The following is a 17080-nucleotide window of genomic DNA, read 5'->3' on the forward strand; positions in this document are numbered from 1 at the left end:
GGGCATTGCTCCCAAAGCCGCGACTGCGTTGGAATGGGGAGCACAGTGACCACCGCACCAGCCACCCAAATTAAGTCATCCCAGGGATGGAGCAAGTGCCCAAGAGCTGCCAGCCTCCAAGTGACTTGCCTGGGGCAAAGGGCTTTATTCAAATAACAAAGCCCTGACCCTTGGCAGGAGATACAGCAAAGGAGTTTGGAGAAGACAGCGGGGCAGAGTGTTTACTTTGTAAACTGTATTTGTCACGGTCCCAGAACCTACTACATTCCTGTCACGTGTGGACTGATTGCTGGACCGGAGGACAGAAGGAAATGCATGAATCAGAGGAAGACCAGGCTTCTGGTTCTGCTCTGTAAGTCATTAGTTTTGTCACCTCATCTCACTGAGCTTCACTTTTTTCACCTGTCAAATGGGGATATTGATTTTAAAAAGTATTACAGGACGTGGGAATAAGGTCAAAGGATGCCTGCAGGTTCTCTGGTGTCACACTGGAGCTTGTCTAACCCAAGGGGTGTTAACTTCTCTCAGGGAGTGCAACTTTGTTTGACTTACTGTTTACTCCGGTTAGAGCCCAGCCTCTGCAAAGTTAGGTGTTAAACTGGATAGTAATAAGTTCCAAATTATTCAAGTCTTAGAGATGCAAAGGATTTCTTCTGATAGAAAAACAAAAACAGCCCTGGCTGGTGTGGCTTAATTGGTTGAGTCTTGTCCTGTGCACTTAACAGTTGTCTGTTCATTCCTGGTCAGGGCACTGGATTGTGGGCTTGATCCCGGGTAGGGGGTGCACAGGAGGCAGCTGGTTGATGTAGCACTTCTATATCAATGTTTCTCTCTCCCTCTCCCTTCCTCTCTGTCTAAAAATCAACTTTAAAAATCTTAAAAAAGAAAATAAGAAAAACCAAAACCAAACTCAGAGGTTGCAGTGCTGTTGTCCTGTAGGACAGTAACCAGTTTTGTATCTAACTTAGCAGATTTCCTTGAGCACTCCTTTTCCCACTGACTATGTAAATCTCACCCCGCATGTTCTTCAAAGGCAGCTTTACCATTTTTCTGGTTCCCTGATTAGGACACATGTTCACTTTATGTTAGTATGTGGGTCATGTTTTAAAATGTTTAAAAAGTGTCAGTATGACTGCCCCCCCTGCTGATCTCACAGGGTGAGAGAACTAATATGAAAATACTTTGAATAGTGTTCTCCATTTTACACTATAAAAATGTGACTTGGGACATTCCGAGGGTAAAATAAAATCTCCTTGTCTCATCACAGGGGATGCGAATTTTCCAAAGCCAAGAAAGCTCTGAGGAGAGGACCTAGGTACTCTTTCAGTTTCCCTGCGAATCCTCTTCCATTCCATATACTGTTTTTTAGGAAGCTGCAGGGAAGAATGAGCTCACCTTGGAGGCGTGTCCTGATGGCATTGATTTCTGCCTGGTTTCTCTCCAGCTCAGCCACTTTGGCGTTGGCTTCTGCTAAGCTGTCTTCCAGCTTTCGGACATGGGCCTCGGCATTCATCTGCCCAGGAACAGTGCATTCAGTGGGGGAAATGCGGCCAGGCTGCATGTACTAGGGGAACCCAGGCCAGGCCTTCCCTTCCTTCCACCTGGGTTCCCCTAGTGTAGGCTCCCAGGTTTCCAACTCCTTGAGGATCTCTCTATATAAAAGCCTAATATGCAAATTATCCCCTTGGGAGTTTGACCAGGAGACCGGGAGTTTGATCACTCACTATGATGTGTGCTGACCACCAGGGGGTGGCACAGAATGAAGGAAGGCCCCGGCAGCAGCTGGCAGCCGGGAAAGAGAGGCCCCGGCCGGCAGCCAGAAGGGTCCGATTGGCCCTGATCGCTGGCCAGGCCTAGGGACCCTACCCATGCATGAATTTCATGCACTGGGCCTCTAGTATAGTCATATTAATGTAATGATGAGCTTAATAGCACACATTTATTGCCAGGGACTTTTGTAGCCTTCACAAAAGTGCTTTGAGGCAGGGATTATTATTATCCCCATTTTCTATATGAGGAAACTGAGGCATAGTTATGTAGCTTGGCCAAGGTTATATACACAGTTGGTGGGGTCTGTGAAAGGTTCACCTCGGTTTCCTTCACAACATCTAGAACAGGTGGGGAGCCTTTTTTCTGCCAAGGGCCATTTGGATATTTATAATATTACTAGAGGCCCGGTGCATGAAATTTGTGCACTTGGGGGGGGGGTCCCTCAGTCTAGCCTGCACTCTCTCGCAGTCTGGGAGCCCCGGGGGGAGTGGGCCTAAGCCGTCAGTCGGACATCCTTAGTGCTGCTGCGGAGGCAGCAGAGGCTCCCGCCACCGCCGCTGTGCTCACCAGCATGAGCCTGGCTTCTGGCTGAGTGTCTGCCCCCTGCGTTGAGTGTCTGCCCCCTGGTGGTCAGTGCATGTCATAGAGACCGGTTGTTCTGCTGTTCGGTTGATTTGCATATTAGCCTTTTATTATATAGGATTTGCTTATTATAACTCACTTAATATAAATTTATGTTGCTATGAAAAATGCTCTTAGATTTATTGAATTTTGAGTGCCACCTCTGGTTGTCTTGGAAGGGCTAGACCAAATGATTTCATGGGCCTTATATGGCCCGTGGGCCAGACATTCCCCACCTCTGATCTAGACCTTGACTCAAGCCTGCTGGGGGCTCAGGGAATATTTGTGTAAGAGCTAATGCCGGGGCACCTCCCATGGTTCTGGGAGGGGACTTTCCTCACCTTGGACTTCTGCACATTCTCCATGCTGGCATTGAGGTCGTCGATCTCGGCCTTCATGACCTGCTTGTCCTTCTCCAGCTTGGACTTGACCCTCTGCAGGTTCTCCACGTGCTCTGTCAACTCAGCCATGGAATCTGTGTGTTTCTTGCGCAGGGTGGAGGCCGTTGCCTCACTCTGCAAGGCTGCCTCCTCCAGCTCCCGCCGCAGTTTCAGCAGCTCGGCCTCCCGCTTGCGATTCTGCTCAATCTGGGGGTAGAGGAGAAGCAGGGCTTAGCAGGACTGGCTGGCATTGGTCTCCTTGGGGTGGACACTGCTCACCTGCTCAGTGGTCCTTTGATATTCCTGTACCCCACTAATGAGATGCCCTGATTGAAATATGAATCCTAAGCCTCTGGGTGGGTTGCCTATAGGGTTTGTTTAGATAGTGTTGTGTGTTGAATTATGTTTCCCTCAAAGATATGTTTAAATCTTAACCCTGATACTTGATTTGACCTTATTTGGGAATAGGGTCTTTGTAGATGTACGCAAGTTAAAATGTCATATTGGATTAGGATGGGCCCTAATCTCTAATTACTGGTTGTCTTTATAAGAGGAGGGAAATTTGGACCAGAGAGACACACAAGATAAAGGCCATGAGAGAGGCAGAGTGGACCATTAGCAAGAAACAGCTATTAGCAAGAAACAGCAAAGATTGTCTGCCAATCATGAGGAGCTAGGAGAGAGGCCTGGAACAGATTCTTTCTCAGAGCCTTCAGAAGGAACCCACCAGGCAGCCCCTATCTATAGCTCTTGCTCTAATGGCCCCCTGTTATTCTCTTAACTCCCTGCAGTGCTAGAGATAGTCCCTTTGTTAATGCCCCTCATTCAAACCATCTGGGATGATTTTGTTTTCTGCCAGGATCCAACCCCAGCTGGACACCTGCTTCAGTTCAGCTCCACAAGGAGCAGACTGTGGCCAGAATGATGAAGCCACAGGACATGGAGTCCGGGGGCCACCGGAAAGGATATCCAGCCTTCCAGTGATAAGAGATGCCATTCATGCTCTCTGCTCTGGTCCAGGGTCCACATTTGCAAGAGTGCTGACTTCATGAAATTATGAGAGTATCATGTGGCTTCTGGTAGTCTCCATGATGCCTGCATGTGAGTTAGAGGAAGACACATTCCACCCTAGGAGGCATGGCTCAGATTCCAGCCCCCATTCACCTCTCAGTGGGGTGCTCTTGGAGTGTGTAACCTGGTCTATATTTTCTGTATTGTGGTGCTTTGACATCTGGGGCTTTGCTGACTCCAAAAAGATGGCCTCTCTCAGGTTTAGCTAATTCCTAGAGATAGCAAACAACTCAATTTCAATCACAACCAACCAATCTAGAGTCTCCCCACCCCCCAATTCCTTCTTTCATGTGGCTCTCACACTCTCAGCTACTATCCACTTACCAGAATTACCCATGGCCAAGTACTAGACAACTAGGGATGGCCCCTATGCCCCAGAGCCCTCCAAAATGATCCGAACTAGCCAATCTAAGCCTGCTCCCGTGCCTTCCTCAGAAACCATAACAAAGGCTCTAGCTCACAATTCCCCTTCCCTCTGCCCCCTGAATGACCCTGGTGCTTCCATGTGTGGCTCTGCCTGGCATGCCCCCTCCTTTAGGGAACTGTAGCAAACTACAGTTGACCCTTGAACAATGCAGGTTTGAACTATGTGGGTCTATTGAACTGTGGTCAATTGAAAAAAAAAAAGTGTGTATAAATATACCCATGCGGTTCAAATCTGTGTTGTTCAAGGGTCACTGTACCTCTTCAATGGCAATCTTCTCCTCATCTTTTGGCCTTACTGTACCTCAAAGTTTTTTTTATTTATTAATACACTGTATTTTATTTTTTAATTTACTTTATTTTTTAATTTCTTTATTGGTTATGGTATCACATAATTGTCCTCATCCCCCTATTCCCATCCCGAACCCCTCCCCACGTATGCTCCTACCCCCCTGTTGTCCATGACAACTGGTTAGGCTTATATGGATGCATACAAGTCCTTTGGTTGATCTCTCCCCCTTTCCCCCACCCTCCCCTGCCTTCCCTCTGAGGTTTGACAGTCTGGTTGATGCTTCCCTGTCGCGGGGTCTGTTTTTTGTTCTTCAGCTTATGTTGTTCATTATTTCCCTTAGATGCGAATACACTGTATTTTAGAATACCCGCCCTCTGCATGCAATCCAAATCCTGCTTCTATTAGTGCCACTAAGGAGCCCCAGAAGGAAGTGGACCGAATCAGCCTCTCTCTTGCCTACTTTTTTTTAATTTTAATTTTTATTACTAATCAGTTTCTCTTCATGGTAGCCCCAGGAATTCAGCAAAAACTAGGTGGTCTTTATCCCACTGTTTATCATCCACTGTTTATCATCCCTATAGGCAGGCAGGATTGGGGTTCCCAGGTTCCCCGAGGATGGTACCTGAGCAGATGTGGCTCCCCCAGCCTCTTCCAGCCTGTCGCTGAGGTCTTCAAGGTCCCGGGACAGGTCACTGCGTTGTTTCTCCACCTGGGGTGAGAGTGAATGACACTGACTGAAGCCATCCATGAGTCCCTCTTTCCACATGGTGTTTGTGAGGCCAGAGCCTGCACTTGGGGAGCTCTGCACTCTGCCTGCCACCACACATGCTCAGTGAAGGATGCTGTCTGTCCTTCTCCTTGCACTGGGTGGGCCTTATTGCCCATCCTGCCCGCCCCCCCACCCCCAGCCCAGTTTGGCTGAATCTGGAGTTTAGGCGTCTTATGATTTATTTCCCATCATCTTTATTGCTTCATTTCCTGTAGGATCCCTGCCCTCAACCCTCCCTCCACTCTTTGCTCTTCCTTTTACACCTTAGTTCCTGTGCAGGTAGGTGCTATTTCATTGCCTTGGCCTGAAATTCCTCCCTGCCTCAGCCTGTTGAATTCAGTCTTTGAATTCCTAAGCTAATGTTGCCTCTACAACCTGTCCCAGGCAGAGCTAGCCTTCTCTCCTTGGTTTCATACCACAAGCAGCATCTTTGCATCTTACATGATATTTAATGTCCACGTGTTACACAGTGCCTGGCACACAGTAGGTGCTCAAGAAACAATGAGGCCTTTCAACTGGAAACCTGTCCTCCTCTCTGTTTCTGCTTATGGTTGGATTGTAGCTGGCATTTGGCCCTTTGACTCAAGAAAGGTAAGAGAAGTATGTCGTTTACCTTGGCTCTCATTGCTCTCTCAGCTTCCAGTTCTTCCTCTAGTTCCTCGATTCGGGCCTAGCAGAAAAGTAAGCAGAAGAAGAGGGTTGAGGGGGATTATCTTAATTCTGTGGGAAACTTACCCAGTTAGCGTTTTAGAATGGAGGTAATGGGGAAGAGTATTATGCTAAGGAAAATAAGCCAGTCAGAGAAAGACAAATACCATATGATCTCACTTATATGTGGAACCTAATGAACAACAACAAAATAAATCTATATATGTAAAAGCCTAAGCGACCATTATGACTGAACGACCGGTCGCTATGACCTGCACTGACTACCAGCTCAATGCAAGAGCTGCCTCCTGGTGGTCAGTGTGCTCCCACAACCAACCTCCTGTGGCCGGCCAACTCCCCTCCCCTATCCCCCCCACCCCGCTGGCCCACCCCAATCGGCTCTGATCGGGGCAGAGCCAGCCAGCCAACCTCCCATAGCCCCTCCCCTGGGTTGGCCTCCCATGGTCCCTACCCCCGACTTGCCTGGCCCCAATTGGGGCAGGCCAGCTGGCCAACCCCCTACGGTCCCTCCCTCTGGCCAGCATGCCCTGATGGCCCTGATCGGGACTGGGCGAGATAGCCCAGATGGCCCGATCGCCAGCCAGACCGAGGGACCCCACCCGTGCATGAATTTGTGCACCAGGCCTCTAGTAAATAAATACATAAATAAGGAGGTAATGGACGGGAGCTAAATGTCAAAAGCAGAGGGGACCAATGGCCCTGAGGCAGGAGGGAGGCTGGGATATGTGAGTGCCCTCACAGAGCTAGCATGGCTGGCCAGCATGGTTGTGGTGGTGGTGGGGAGAGTGGATGATGAGGTCAGTGAGGAAGCAGGGGCTAGATTGTAGAGGGCATTTTAACCACTGTAAGGACTTTGAATTTAACCCTCAGTGAGGCGAACATGTGTCGCCTCCAAGGACTCTGTGGCAATCTTGCTCCTCAGGAAAACTTAGTAGCCAATCAGCTGCTGTGAGAAAAGGGTGCAGGGAAGTGCATCTTAAAAGGCAGGTTCAGTCTTCTCAGTCCTGGACATACCTGGTGTTCTTTTAGTTTCCGTTGCAGTGTGGAATTCAGAGACTGCTCATCCTCATACTTAGAGTTGACAGAATTGATTTCCATATCCCTCCTGCAAAAGAAGGTTTGACCTCCTGAGGAAAAGCTCTGAGGGTAGACCAGTAAGCTGACCAGAGAATAGAGACTGGGCTGCCAGACGAGGCCTTAAACCTGCTGAAAAATACGTGCTCCCAACCCCCTGGCCTTCGGGGATGACAGCCCAGAAGGACTCACTCTACAGAATCTATTCCACTGGCTTTTCATTCACTTACTCTTTCACTCATGCATTTATTAATTTAATATATGTTTATTGAGTACCTACTATGTACCAGACATCATTTGGGGTTCTAGGGACACATCAATGAACAAGCCAGACAGAAATGACTGCTCTGGTGAACTTTAAATTCTAGGGGCTACAGAATCACGTTAATGCTTTGCCTTTTTAGAGAAAATTTCCTCCAAAAGCTTTAAACAAAAGGCTGTCTCCTTCTGATGTGTGAGTTCTATGTGTCAGGAAGCCACATATGAAAACTAAGATGATAGAACGAGTAGATGAGGAGGATGGGCAAGGCCACATGCACCTTCTGGGTGTGCCACAGAAGAAATGTGCTGAGATGCAGATTTTGCTGCATATGCCCCTCATAGCAGTCTGAGGTACTTTAAAACTGCCTTAGAAACATATACTTCAAAGATGTAATGTCCAAATTCTACTCCTTTTTCCTTATCTTTTTTTCCTTTTTTCCCCCCTTTTTCCTTATCTTACTCCTTATCTCCATTACCTCAGCCTTTTACTTAGTTCAAGCTTATGCCTGGACTATTGCAGTAGCCTTCCAATTAGTTTTTTCCTACTCTATCTTTCCTCCATGTTATTGCCAGAGTGATATTGATAAATTACTCTCTCAACTTGTGATCTTTGAGAGCCCAGTTTATACGTTTCTATAAACTTTCTGCCCTCAGATACATGTATTGCTTAATACAAGTCTCATTTTCATCATCCAACAGGCCATGTCTGATGCTGGGAGCTCCCTGTAGACAGGGCAGCACCTACTCCTTTCTCCCTATAGCCTCCATGGTGGGCACACGGCCTGGTACATAGGAGGTGCTGGTGACAGGCATGGATACATGTGAATCCCTCAGCACAGTGCCTGGAGCCTGGGACCATCTAGAAAGTGGTAGATATTGCTAATATTATTACGAAGACATGAATGACTGCATTGGCGTACTTTTTCACCACCTCCTCAAGATCTAGCTTGGATCGCTCCATCTCATTGAGATTGTCAATGGTCATCTTCAGGTCACTCTCAGCTTTCCGACGAGCCTTTTCCACCTCTGCCCGGATTTTCTTTTCTTGTTCCCAGTTATCCTCCAGCTGTAGAGAAAGTAGAGGAGGGGTGAGTCTCAGTCCAGAACACAATAAGAAACCAGACTGGGCCTGGTTCCTTAGCTGTGGCATCAGAAGAGCCCTCACTTCCCTGGGTGCTTTAAAACTGGGGGATGTGTCAGTCCAGTGCCAAAAATGTATCTGAGGACCCTGTCCTTGAGTGTAGAATTGGCCAGCTGTGGGCATTACCTCATGGATCTGGGTGTTGAGCTTGCTGTTGCTCTTTGTCAGGTGGTTCACCTTGTCCTCCTCAGCTTGCAGATCATCGAGGGTTTTCTGGAAGGAAAGATACACATGTGTGTTCCACAATGTACGCAGGAGCAGCTGGTCAGACCTGGTTTTCTGCCATCACTTCTGAGCTGAGTTGAGTTGACTGCCGTGAATAGCTACTGAGTGCCTGCACCTGGGTGCTAGGTGAGGCCGGGGCAGACCTGAGCACCCGTCAGCAGCAGGTAAGCCCTCGGGTCAGTAGGGGGGCTCTGGTTCTCCACAGGCATGTGGGAATCTGTGGGGGGCTTTTGGTTGTCACAATTATTGGGGGCCACACTGTCACTTAGTGTGTAGTTCCAGGGATGCTGGACCTCTTTGCCTTGCTCTGGACAATCTGGCACCATGAAGAATAAGTCTGTTGTCCACATGCTTGATGTCCCACCCAGACTCTCATGTAAATAAAACAACCATTTATCCTTTTCTGAACCTAGAACCCACCACAACTCTACATATAACTCAAATACTTTTTTAATTTAGTATACACTGCATTTTAAAAGAATGATCTACCATGAACATTGAGAGATGATTTATGAAAATCTCCCCGGGAGTTATTCAGCGTTTTGTTGAATTGCAGCAGTGATAGCCGCCACACTTTGCTATCTGGGTCGCCAACACACCCTCTGGTGCCCATCTGTAGCCGTTGTAGACAGGCCCAGGCAGACAGCCCACTGCTCACAATATCTGCTAGTCCATCTGCTTTACCTTTTACACATGGACAGCTCTATTATTTATTATAAATTACTTTCCATTTATTTCTCCTTTATATTGAAGAGTGCTCTATTGATATTTTTATTTCAGGATAGTAAGAGAGCCTTCCAAAATAGTCAGTCCTCATTATTTGTGGATTATCTACCTGCCAAGTTACCTACTTGCTAAAATTATTTGTAATCCCCAAATCAATACTCATGGTGCTTTCATGGTCACCCACAGATATGAGTGGAATGGTGAAAAATTTGAGTCACCTGGGGTTTTTCAGCTGAGATCAAATGAGATGATGCCTTGCATTCTTGTTTCATCTCATACTGCAAACCAGTGTCCTTTTCACAGTCTATTTAGTGTCACGTTTTTATATTTTTGTTGGTGATTTCACTGTTTAAAATGGTACCCACACACAGTGCTGTCTAGTGTTCCTAAGCACAAGAAAGCTTTGATGTTTCTTACAGAGGAAATTGTGTATTAGATAAGCTTCATTCAGGCATGAGATAGAGTGCTGTTGACCAAGGGTTCAATGTTAAGGAATCAACAATATGTACTAAAAAGGCACTTTTAAACACATTTAATTAAATTAACATAATTGATCATAATCATATGTATTATGTATTGATTGGTTGACAAAATATTATGATCAAAGGCTTACAGAAACCTAACCCTAAATTTCCCCTAGGAGCAGAGTTTTAGTTTTTGCTATTTCAGTGTGTGTGATGATTTTATAGAACATAACTACCTTGAATAATGAGAATTGGCTGTATTTGTTATAAAAAGTGGCTCTGGGTATTTGATATAGTTGAGTCACAGTCGAAGGGGAGGTATTTTCAGAGGCAGCTCAGGGGACATGCTGTGGATTCAGGTTTTAACAGACACAGGGATGAAGGTCCATTGTCTGGTTCTGAGCTTCAACTCACTCTTTGCACCTTTGTTTCCAGAGCTAGGAGGTGCCCTGTGCTGGAGGCTGGTGAGAGCTGGCTCTGTATTTATTAGCTTGAGCCTGTAATAATTGGGTGGGTCTGCCTGGGACCTCAAGACCTCATGTCTGTTGTTGCAGCAATGCATCAGAATTCACTGGTACTTTAGAACTCAAGGACCCTTCCCTATGCCCCACCTCATTTTATGACTCTGGGGATCACACCTCCCAGTGTGCCTGGGGCCATCCTGACTTTTGTCTGTTGTCCCCATTTTACTCTGAAAGCTGTCCTAGTTTGGGTGATAAATTATATGGTTGTCCTACTTATAACAGACCTAGAAGGAAGGCATCAAGATGTGACCATGCTCACTTCACTGATGAGGGAATTGAGATTTAGGGAGATTCTGTGAGTTTCCTGAGGGTCCCTAGCTAAAAGGTGACAAATCTGAGGTCTGCCTGCTCTGCCAAGGGGAGAAGTGGGCAGTGCTCACCTGGTGCAGCTCCTCCAGGGCCCTCTTCTCTTTCTGGAGCTTGGCGATGGAGTCTTCTCTGAGTGAGAGGTCCCCAGTCAGGGTGCGGACCTTGTGATCTAGGGCCTGGAAACCCGGGTGTGAGAGAGACAGATCTTTAAGGCTGGGAACACCTCTGGTGGGAGGAGAGGAGGCACTTGTTTTGAGAGAGGGTCCTTTATTTGGCTGTACTCTAGAGTCACCTGGGAGCCTGAGAAATACCATACCCAGGTCACACCTCAGTCACCCAAGTCAGAATCTTGGGGATAAGGGAAGCAGTGAGAACCACCAATTCGGGCCTTTGCTACTCAAAGCCTGGTCCTTGGATATTAGCTGTGGCATTGGCCGAAAATGTGTTGGAAACATAGATCCTGGTCCCTGCCAGACTGCCAGCCCAGAATCTGCATCTTATCAGGATCCTGATGGTTTGGGTGCACATCAGAGCTGCAGAGGCGTGGGTTTGGTCATGTCTACCTTTCCCTGCTCATGGACCCCGTACACCTACAAGGTACGAAGGGGGTCTTGGGGCCAAGGGCCAACAAGATGGTATCAGGAGCCAGGGGCTCCCCCTGGAGCCACTTGGAGGGGCATCAATTGCTTGTTTGAGCAGCTATAAGTGGCCCCACTCTTCTGATAGGGTTGCCTCTTCTGGGAAGGGAGGAAGAGTGGACATGATGCTGCAGGACATTCTGTGAGGGGCCAGGGATGCTGAGGCTAAGTGGGCAGCAGGCTAATGCAGATGCCTGGAATCCCAGGCTTGAGGAGAACCAGTCAGGTCTGAGTCTGGATGGCACCGTGATGGGAAGAGCGCTTAGTCCCCTTAGGCAGCAGCTCTAACAGAACTTTCTGTAACAATGGACGTGTGTTCTCAGTTTGTTTTGTCCAACACGGTAGCACTGGCTACATGTGGCTATTGAGCACTCAAAATGGGGCTAGGTTGACTGAGGAACCATATTTTAAATTGCATTTAATTAAGTTAACATAACTCCATTTGGTCCAGCTGGGTGGCTCAGTTGGTTGGAGTGTCATCCTGTACACAAACAGGTTGCGTATTCGATTCCCAGTTAGGGTACATTCCTAGGTTGCAGGTTCAATCTCTGGTTGGGGTGTGTGTCAGAGGCAACTGATCAATATTTCTCTCTCGCATTAATGTTTACTTTTTTCTCTCTCTCCTTTCCTCCTTCTCTAAAATCAATAAATATATCCTCATGTGAGGCTTTAAAAAAATATCCCCATGTAGTTGGTGGGTAGGCTCCTGGTATGGCCCCTTCAGGGTGAGCGAGCTGGGATTCCTTGACCCTGAGAGGAGCGTGGTTGTGCGCAAGGCCACCTCACCTGCTTCTCCTTCTCTGTCTTAGCCAGGGTGGTCTCAAGGCCCTCCAGGTCACGCTTCAGGTCACTAAGCTCCCCCTCCAGCTTTCGCTTGGTGGCACTCAGGGAGGCAGCTGTGCCCTCCTCTTCTTCCAGCCGCTCCCTCATGTCCCCGATCTGGCTCTCCAGCTCCATTTTGGTCTTCATCATCTGGGTCAGGCGCTCCTCCGCATCCATTAGGTTATCTTGTTCCTAATGGAAAAAAGAGCCCCAGTCAAAATTAGGGGTCCAGGCACCCACAGGGGACCAAGATGGTGGGCAGTCCTCGGGCTGACAGGACGTCTCCCCACCGCCCCCCCCCCCAAATGTGTTCTGAGGTTGGACAGGGGCTGGGCTAGCTCCAAGCTCCTTTGCGATGTGCACAACAAAGTGTAGTCTAGGAATGTGGGCCCCAGATCAGTTGTAGCACCTGAGAGTTAGTCCGGATGCTAAATCTCAGGCCCCAGGTGAGACCTGCTACATCTGAATCTGCATTTTAATGAGATCCCAGGTGATCAGATGCACCATAAGGTTTTATCAGAGGTGAAGCTGTCAAAAGTCACACAGGCAATAAGTGGAAGAGGAGGGACAACCTGGGGATCCACTGGGGTCTCCCCAAGATGGGGTCAGTGGTATAAGACAACAACTGGTCACAGAGGCAGAAGATTGGCCCAGTGGGGTGACTTTTATTCATGACATAACTTTACTGAAATTCAGATCTTTGTCTGCAAAATAAGGGAAACAACACCATGAGGCGTAAAGCGATGGAGCTCATGAGGTGCTTCTGTAAATGGAAGATTCTTTTATTACTGTGGTCTCACTCAGGCCCAGTGTTCCCAAACATAAAATAAGGTTCGAGGCTTGAGAAACTCTTTAGGGATGTTAAGATGATGTGAAGAAACTATGCTAAGCAGGAAGGACCCAAGATAGAATTGAACCCTTCGCAGTTGTGGGTTTTCTACTGATGAGCTTGGGACCTTGATGAAGTCTCTAATTGTTGGTCAAAGTGAGTTTTCTACCCTGTAAGATACATGGGAAAATTGGGTATCTTAAGGGGTGTTTTTGAGGGTCAAATCAGAGAAGGATCCTTGGTAAACCAGGAGGGTCACAGCAGTGACTGCAGTCATTAATTTGGAATTCAGGGAGGGGGGCATTGAGTCAGGCACCCATGGAAACTAGGTCATTTGTTCTTCCTGCTGTGCTTGCACTTGACAGGCAAGGAACAGTAGGCAAAGAGGGCAAGTTCCCAAGGTCCTACAGCAGACCCAGGCTCACTTTGGGGGCTTCTCCCACCACATCTTGTCTGGACAACCCTCGCAGGGCCAGCATATCTGTGTGTGCTGAGGGCAAGTAAGACTTTGATAGAGACATTTTGGTATTTGGGTCAAGGATGACATTACAATGAAGAAAAGAGAAGGCTGGAGGCACACAACTCTCAGGAAGCTTATCCTCCCCTCCGTCTAGGGCCTGACTCATGGCAACCCTCGAGGTCTGGACAGTTGCCAAAGCCCCAGCTCCTGTCCCTCCCTCAGGGCCCCACGTACGGCCTGCAGTTGGATTTTGAGGTCGTTCTTCTCCTGGCTGAGTGTGGCCACCTTCTCCTCCATATCCTTGACCTTGGTTAGCAGCTCTTGTGTCTTGGACATGGCATTCCTCAGCTCCTCCTCTTTGGCCTTCATCTCTTCCTCTTGCCGGGCCACATTCAGGAGTGGCTTGACCTGAGTAATATCATAGAGTGTTAGGGAGATGGGCTTTGCCAGGGGACTGAGAGACGGAATATATGGCTGGGTCTCATATTCCCACTGGGGTGGAAAGCAACTCTTGCTGCAGCTGTGAGGAAGAGCCCTTTTCCATAGAGACCAAAGCATGTCTGGCCTCTACAGAGAAGGCCCATCCTTCTTAAGATCAATCCTCAGGGTGCTCTTTGATCCCAGGAGACACAAAGTTAGATGGTCTTCAGTATCTAGCTGCACCCAGTGTTTACACCAGTTTTGTAAATTGTGTGTGCTTGGAGCCCTGGCTATATCCACAACTTGGCACCCCCTTGCTTTTCTTCCTTATTGTGTGCTCTATCTATCTATCTATCTATCTATCTATCTATCTATCTATCATCTATCTATCTATCTATCTATCTATCTATCTATCTATCATCTATCTATTCTCTCCCTATCTCCATCTCTCTGTTTTATTTTGTTTTTATCTTTTTATGTCTCTCTGTCTCTCTTGTGTCTGCTCTCCAAAGTGGCAAAGTTCACATAACCAGGTTATGTAGGCACTATGACTTGCAGCTGTCACACTTTTTTTCAGTGAAAATATGTTTTTCTCTGCTGACTCATCCTACCTGGCTTAGTTAAATAAGATTAGCATTTAGTCAATATACTAAGAGTAAAGGATTTTTATTTTGTAGTATGTTTTTACTCATTGGAATAGCACTTTTCCCTGAATGTTTAATTAGTAAAGTTTTACTTTATAGTAAAGAACAGGGAAGCTTCCAGTCTCTGTCTCCTTGTCATCTGTGATCACTGTGTCCTGTTGAAAGACCCTAAGAGCTGTTGGTCTGGGACTTCCTAAATGGTAATCTGTACACAAAGATGACAGGTGAGATGGATTCCAGCAATGCATCGAAACCCTTTGATTTTTATTGTTACATAGTTTCTTTAAAATAATTATCTATACTAATAAAGGGTAATATGCAAATTGGTCACGACGCCCTTACAGTAACAACTGAATAGCAGGCTGTGGGGGGTGACCAGGCCGGCAGGGGGATTAGCGAGGGATGACCAAATGACTGACCAGCAGGCTGCGTGGGGCGACCAGTCCAGCAGGGAGGTTAGCGAGGGACAACCAAACGACTGACCAACAGGCTGAGTGGGGCAACCAGGCCAGCAGGGGGGGGGCAGTGAGGGGCCACCAGGTCGGCAGAGGAGGACAGTGATGGGCAATTAGGCCGGCAGGGGTGGGGGCAGTGAGGGGTGGCCAGGCCGGTGGGGAGAAGCCAATTGGGGGCGACCAGACCAGCAGGGGGGCAGTTGGGGGCGACCAGGCTGGCGGGGGGGGGGGGGCAGTTAGGGGCAACCAAGCCAGCAGAGAGGGGCAGTTAGGGGCAATCAGGCTGGCAGGCAGAGGCAGTTAGGGGCGATCAGGCAGGCAGGCAGGTGAGCAGTTAGGAGCCAGCAATCTTGGATTGTGAGAAGGATGTCCCCCGAGGTGTTCCAGATTAGAGAGGGTGCAGGCTGGGCTAAGGGGACTTCCCCCCAGCCGTGCATGAATTTTGTGCACTGGGCGTCTAGTTAATAACGTAATTTTGAAAAAAAAATTTAAAAATGAAAAAGAACTTGTCAAATTCATAATTTTATGGATGCTATTTGCTTAGGATGAGATTAGAGCAGGTTAAGGAAATGAAGTTTCCTTTTAAAATAACTTTTCAAGATAAAAACAGTGAGTTGATATAAAGGAAAAAGCTCAGTCATTGAACAGGTGGGAACGTGTCAGTGATGATGAACTTTGAGAATGCTCATCTAGGACCCTCTGCAATGGCCTGTGTGTGGGCACATTTGGGAATGCGGAACTTACTATTCTGCATTCAGAATTTGTGGTCAGCACCAATTGTTTGAAAGCACCTTTTCTACAGGAGGGAAAAGAAGCGTCTGTGTGTGCTATGGGGGGCTCTCAGCCACCCGAGATGACCTGGAACCTGGCCTAATTCTCCACAAGGCTGCCCCTTGAGACCAGCATTCTCCTGTCTGCTGAGTGTGGCAGCCCCGCACCTGGCTCCTCTGGTGCCCAGTGGTGTGTTCCCTCTCCATGGGGGCCCCAGGTGTGATGTCATAACCTGGTGTGATTCAACCTGCATGCAGTAGGATGGTTCATGGTCTCCTGCATTGGCTGAGGATGGCCTGGCTGCTTGGGGCACCAGCAGCCTCATCACCTGGCTGACTCACACTGCCCTCACTGCTCTCTTGGATGAATCTGGGAAATGAGATGTCAGATCTCATGATTTCCTGAGGCCACCCCGGTTCTGAAGCCAAGGACTTCACTAAGGGAGTTGAAGATGTCTCAACCCCAGGGGTGGGGCACTGATAACCAAGCCCACTTTCTGCAGCAGAGTGCGGGGCTCCTCTCCACTCTAAGTGTATTTTATTTTTAGGGATGAGATGAAAGGTGGGAAGACACTATGATTTTTCTGAGGGAGAAATTAGCTCCTGTCTGGAAGGAGGCTAGACTCCTCTGTCTCCAAGGCACTCTCATTTTTAGACTGTCCCTGCAGCATCCATGGCTTTCCACCCCCAAGAGGCACCTCTTTCTAACTAGAACTGAGGCCCCCGGCCCACAGATAGCAGCAATTCCGGCTGGCCTAGCCCTCAGCCCTCACCTTGTTGTAGAGCTTCCACCAGCCCCAGAAACGCAGCTCTAAGAACTTGCGAGTGTTCCGCTGGATGACTTTCAGGCCAATTCTGCAAAAGAGAATTCAGGGTTGCATGGGTTAACATGCAGGTGTCAGGACCTGGCCTCCCAGATGGAACTATTCCTGTCAGACAGCATAAGGCTGAGACAGACTACTCATTTCTTCCTGCATTTTTCTTCCTTTTCCTCACCAGAAATCACCGATTGGTCTCTAACCCCATATATCAGCAGTCTTTAAAATCCACCTTTTCTTGTCCCTTGCACTTTAATTTGACTGACTTTTACCAGTGACTTCCTGTTGCATCAAAGTCTTGGGCTGGCTTGGGTTGCCATCCGATCACTTAGCTCCTAATCAATGTCCCTGCCTTTAGCTGGGGTCATAGAGGGCCTGATGCTGGATATCCGGAGTTCATTACTGTTATTATTTATCCATTGCTATTATTATTACTAATTCTATGACCACAAATTGCCAGTCACAAGTCAAGCAGGGCAGCCTGAGATATTTTCTAATTACTGTT

General features: G+C 47.9%; 1 protein-coding gene and 1 long non-coding RNA gene across 5 annotated transcripts in view; one reads left to right on the plus strand and one right to left on the minus strand.

Annotated features, from left to right (window-relative positions):
* MYH16 (myosin heavy chain 16) overlaps positions 1-17080 on the minus strand; it is a 56576-nt gene that overhangs the window by 15171 nt on the left and 24325 nt on the right. Inside the window, exons 20-30 of the mRNA XM_079787049.1 lie at positions 16531-16612; positions 13703-13876; positions 12144-12371; positions 10791-10895; positions 8598-8684; positions 8251-8396; positions 7010-7100; positions 5940-5996; positions 5180-5266; positions 2733-2978; positions 1396-1513 (exon numbers count right to left, since the gene is read on the minus strand). Coding sequence (XP_079643175.1) covers positions 1396-1513; positions 2733-2978; positions 5180-5266; positions 5940-5996; positions 7010-7100; positions 8251-8396; positions 8598-8684; positions 10791-10895; positions 12144-12371; positions 13703-13876; positions 16531-16612 — 1421 coding nt within the window. The remainder of the gene's footprint in view (positions 1-1395; positions 1514-2732; positions 2979-5179; positions 5267-5939; positions 5997-7009; positions 7101-8250; positions 8397-8597; positions 8685-10790; positions 10896-12143; positions 12372-13702; positions 13877-16530; positions 16613-17080) is intronic.
* LOC307108842 overlaps positions 71-17080 on the plus strand; it is an 84352-nt gene continuing 67342 nt past the window's right edge. For 3 of the 4 annotated variants that reach the window (XR_013814350.1, XR_013814351.1, XR_013814352.1), the window contains exons 1-3: positions 71-352; positions 3631-3872; positions 8663-8860. This is a non-coding gene — a long non-coding RNA (uncharacterized lncRNA). The remainder of the gene's footprint in view (positions 353-3630; positions 3873-8662; positions 8861-17080) is intronic. The other variant, XR_013814353.1, reaches the window with a different exon arrangement.

Source organism: Cnephaeus nilssonii (assembly GCF_951640355.1).
Source record: "Cnephaeus nilssonii genome assembly, chromosome: 2".
In the NCBI taxonomy this organism is placed as follows: Eukaryota; Metazoa; Chordata; class Mammalia; order Chiroptera; family Vespertilionidae; genus Cnephaeus; species Cnephaeus nilssonii.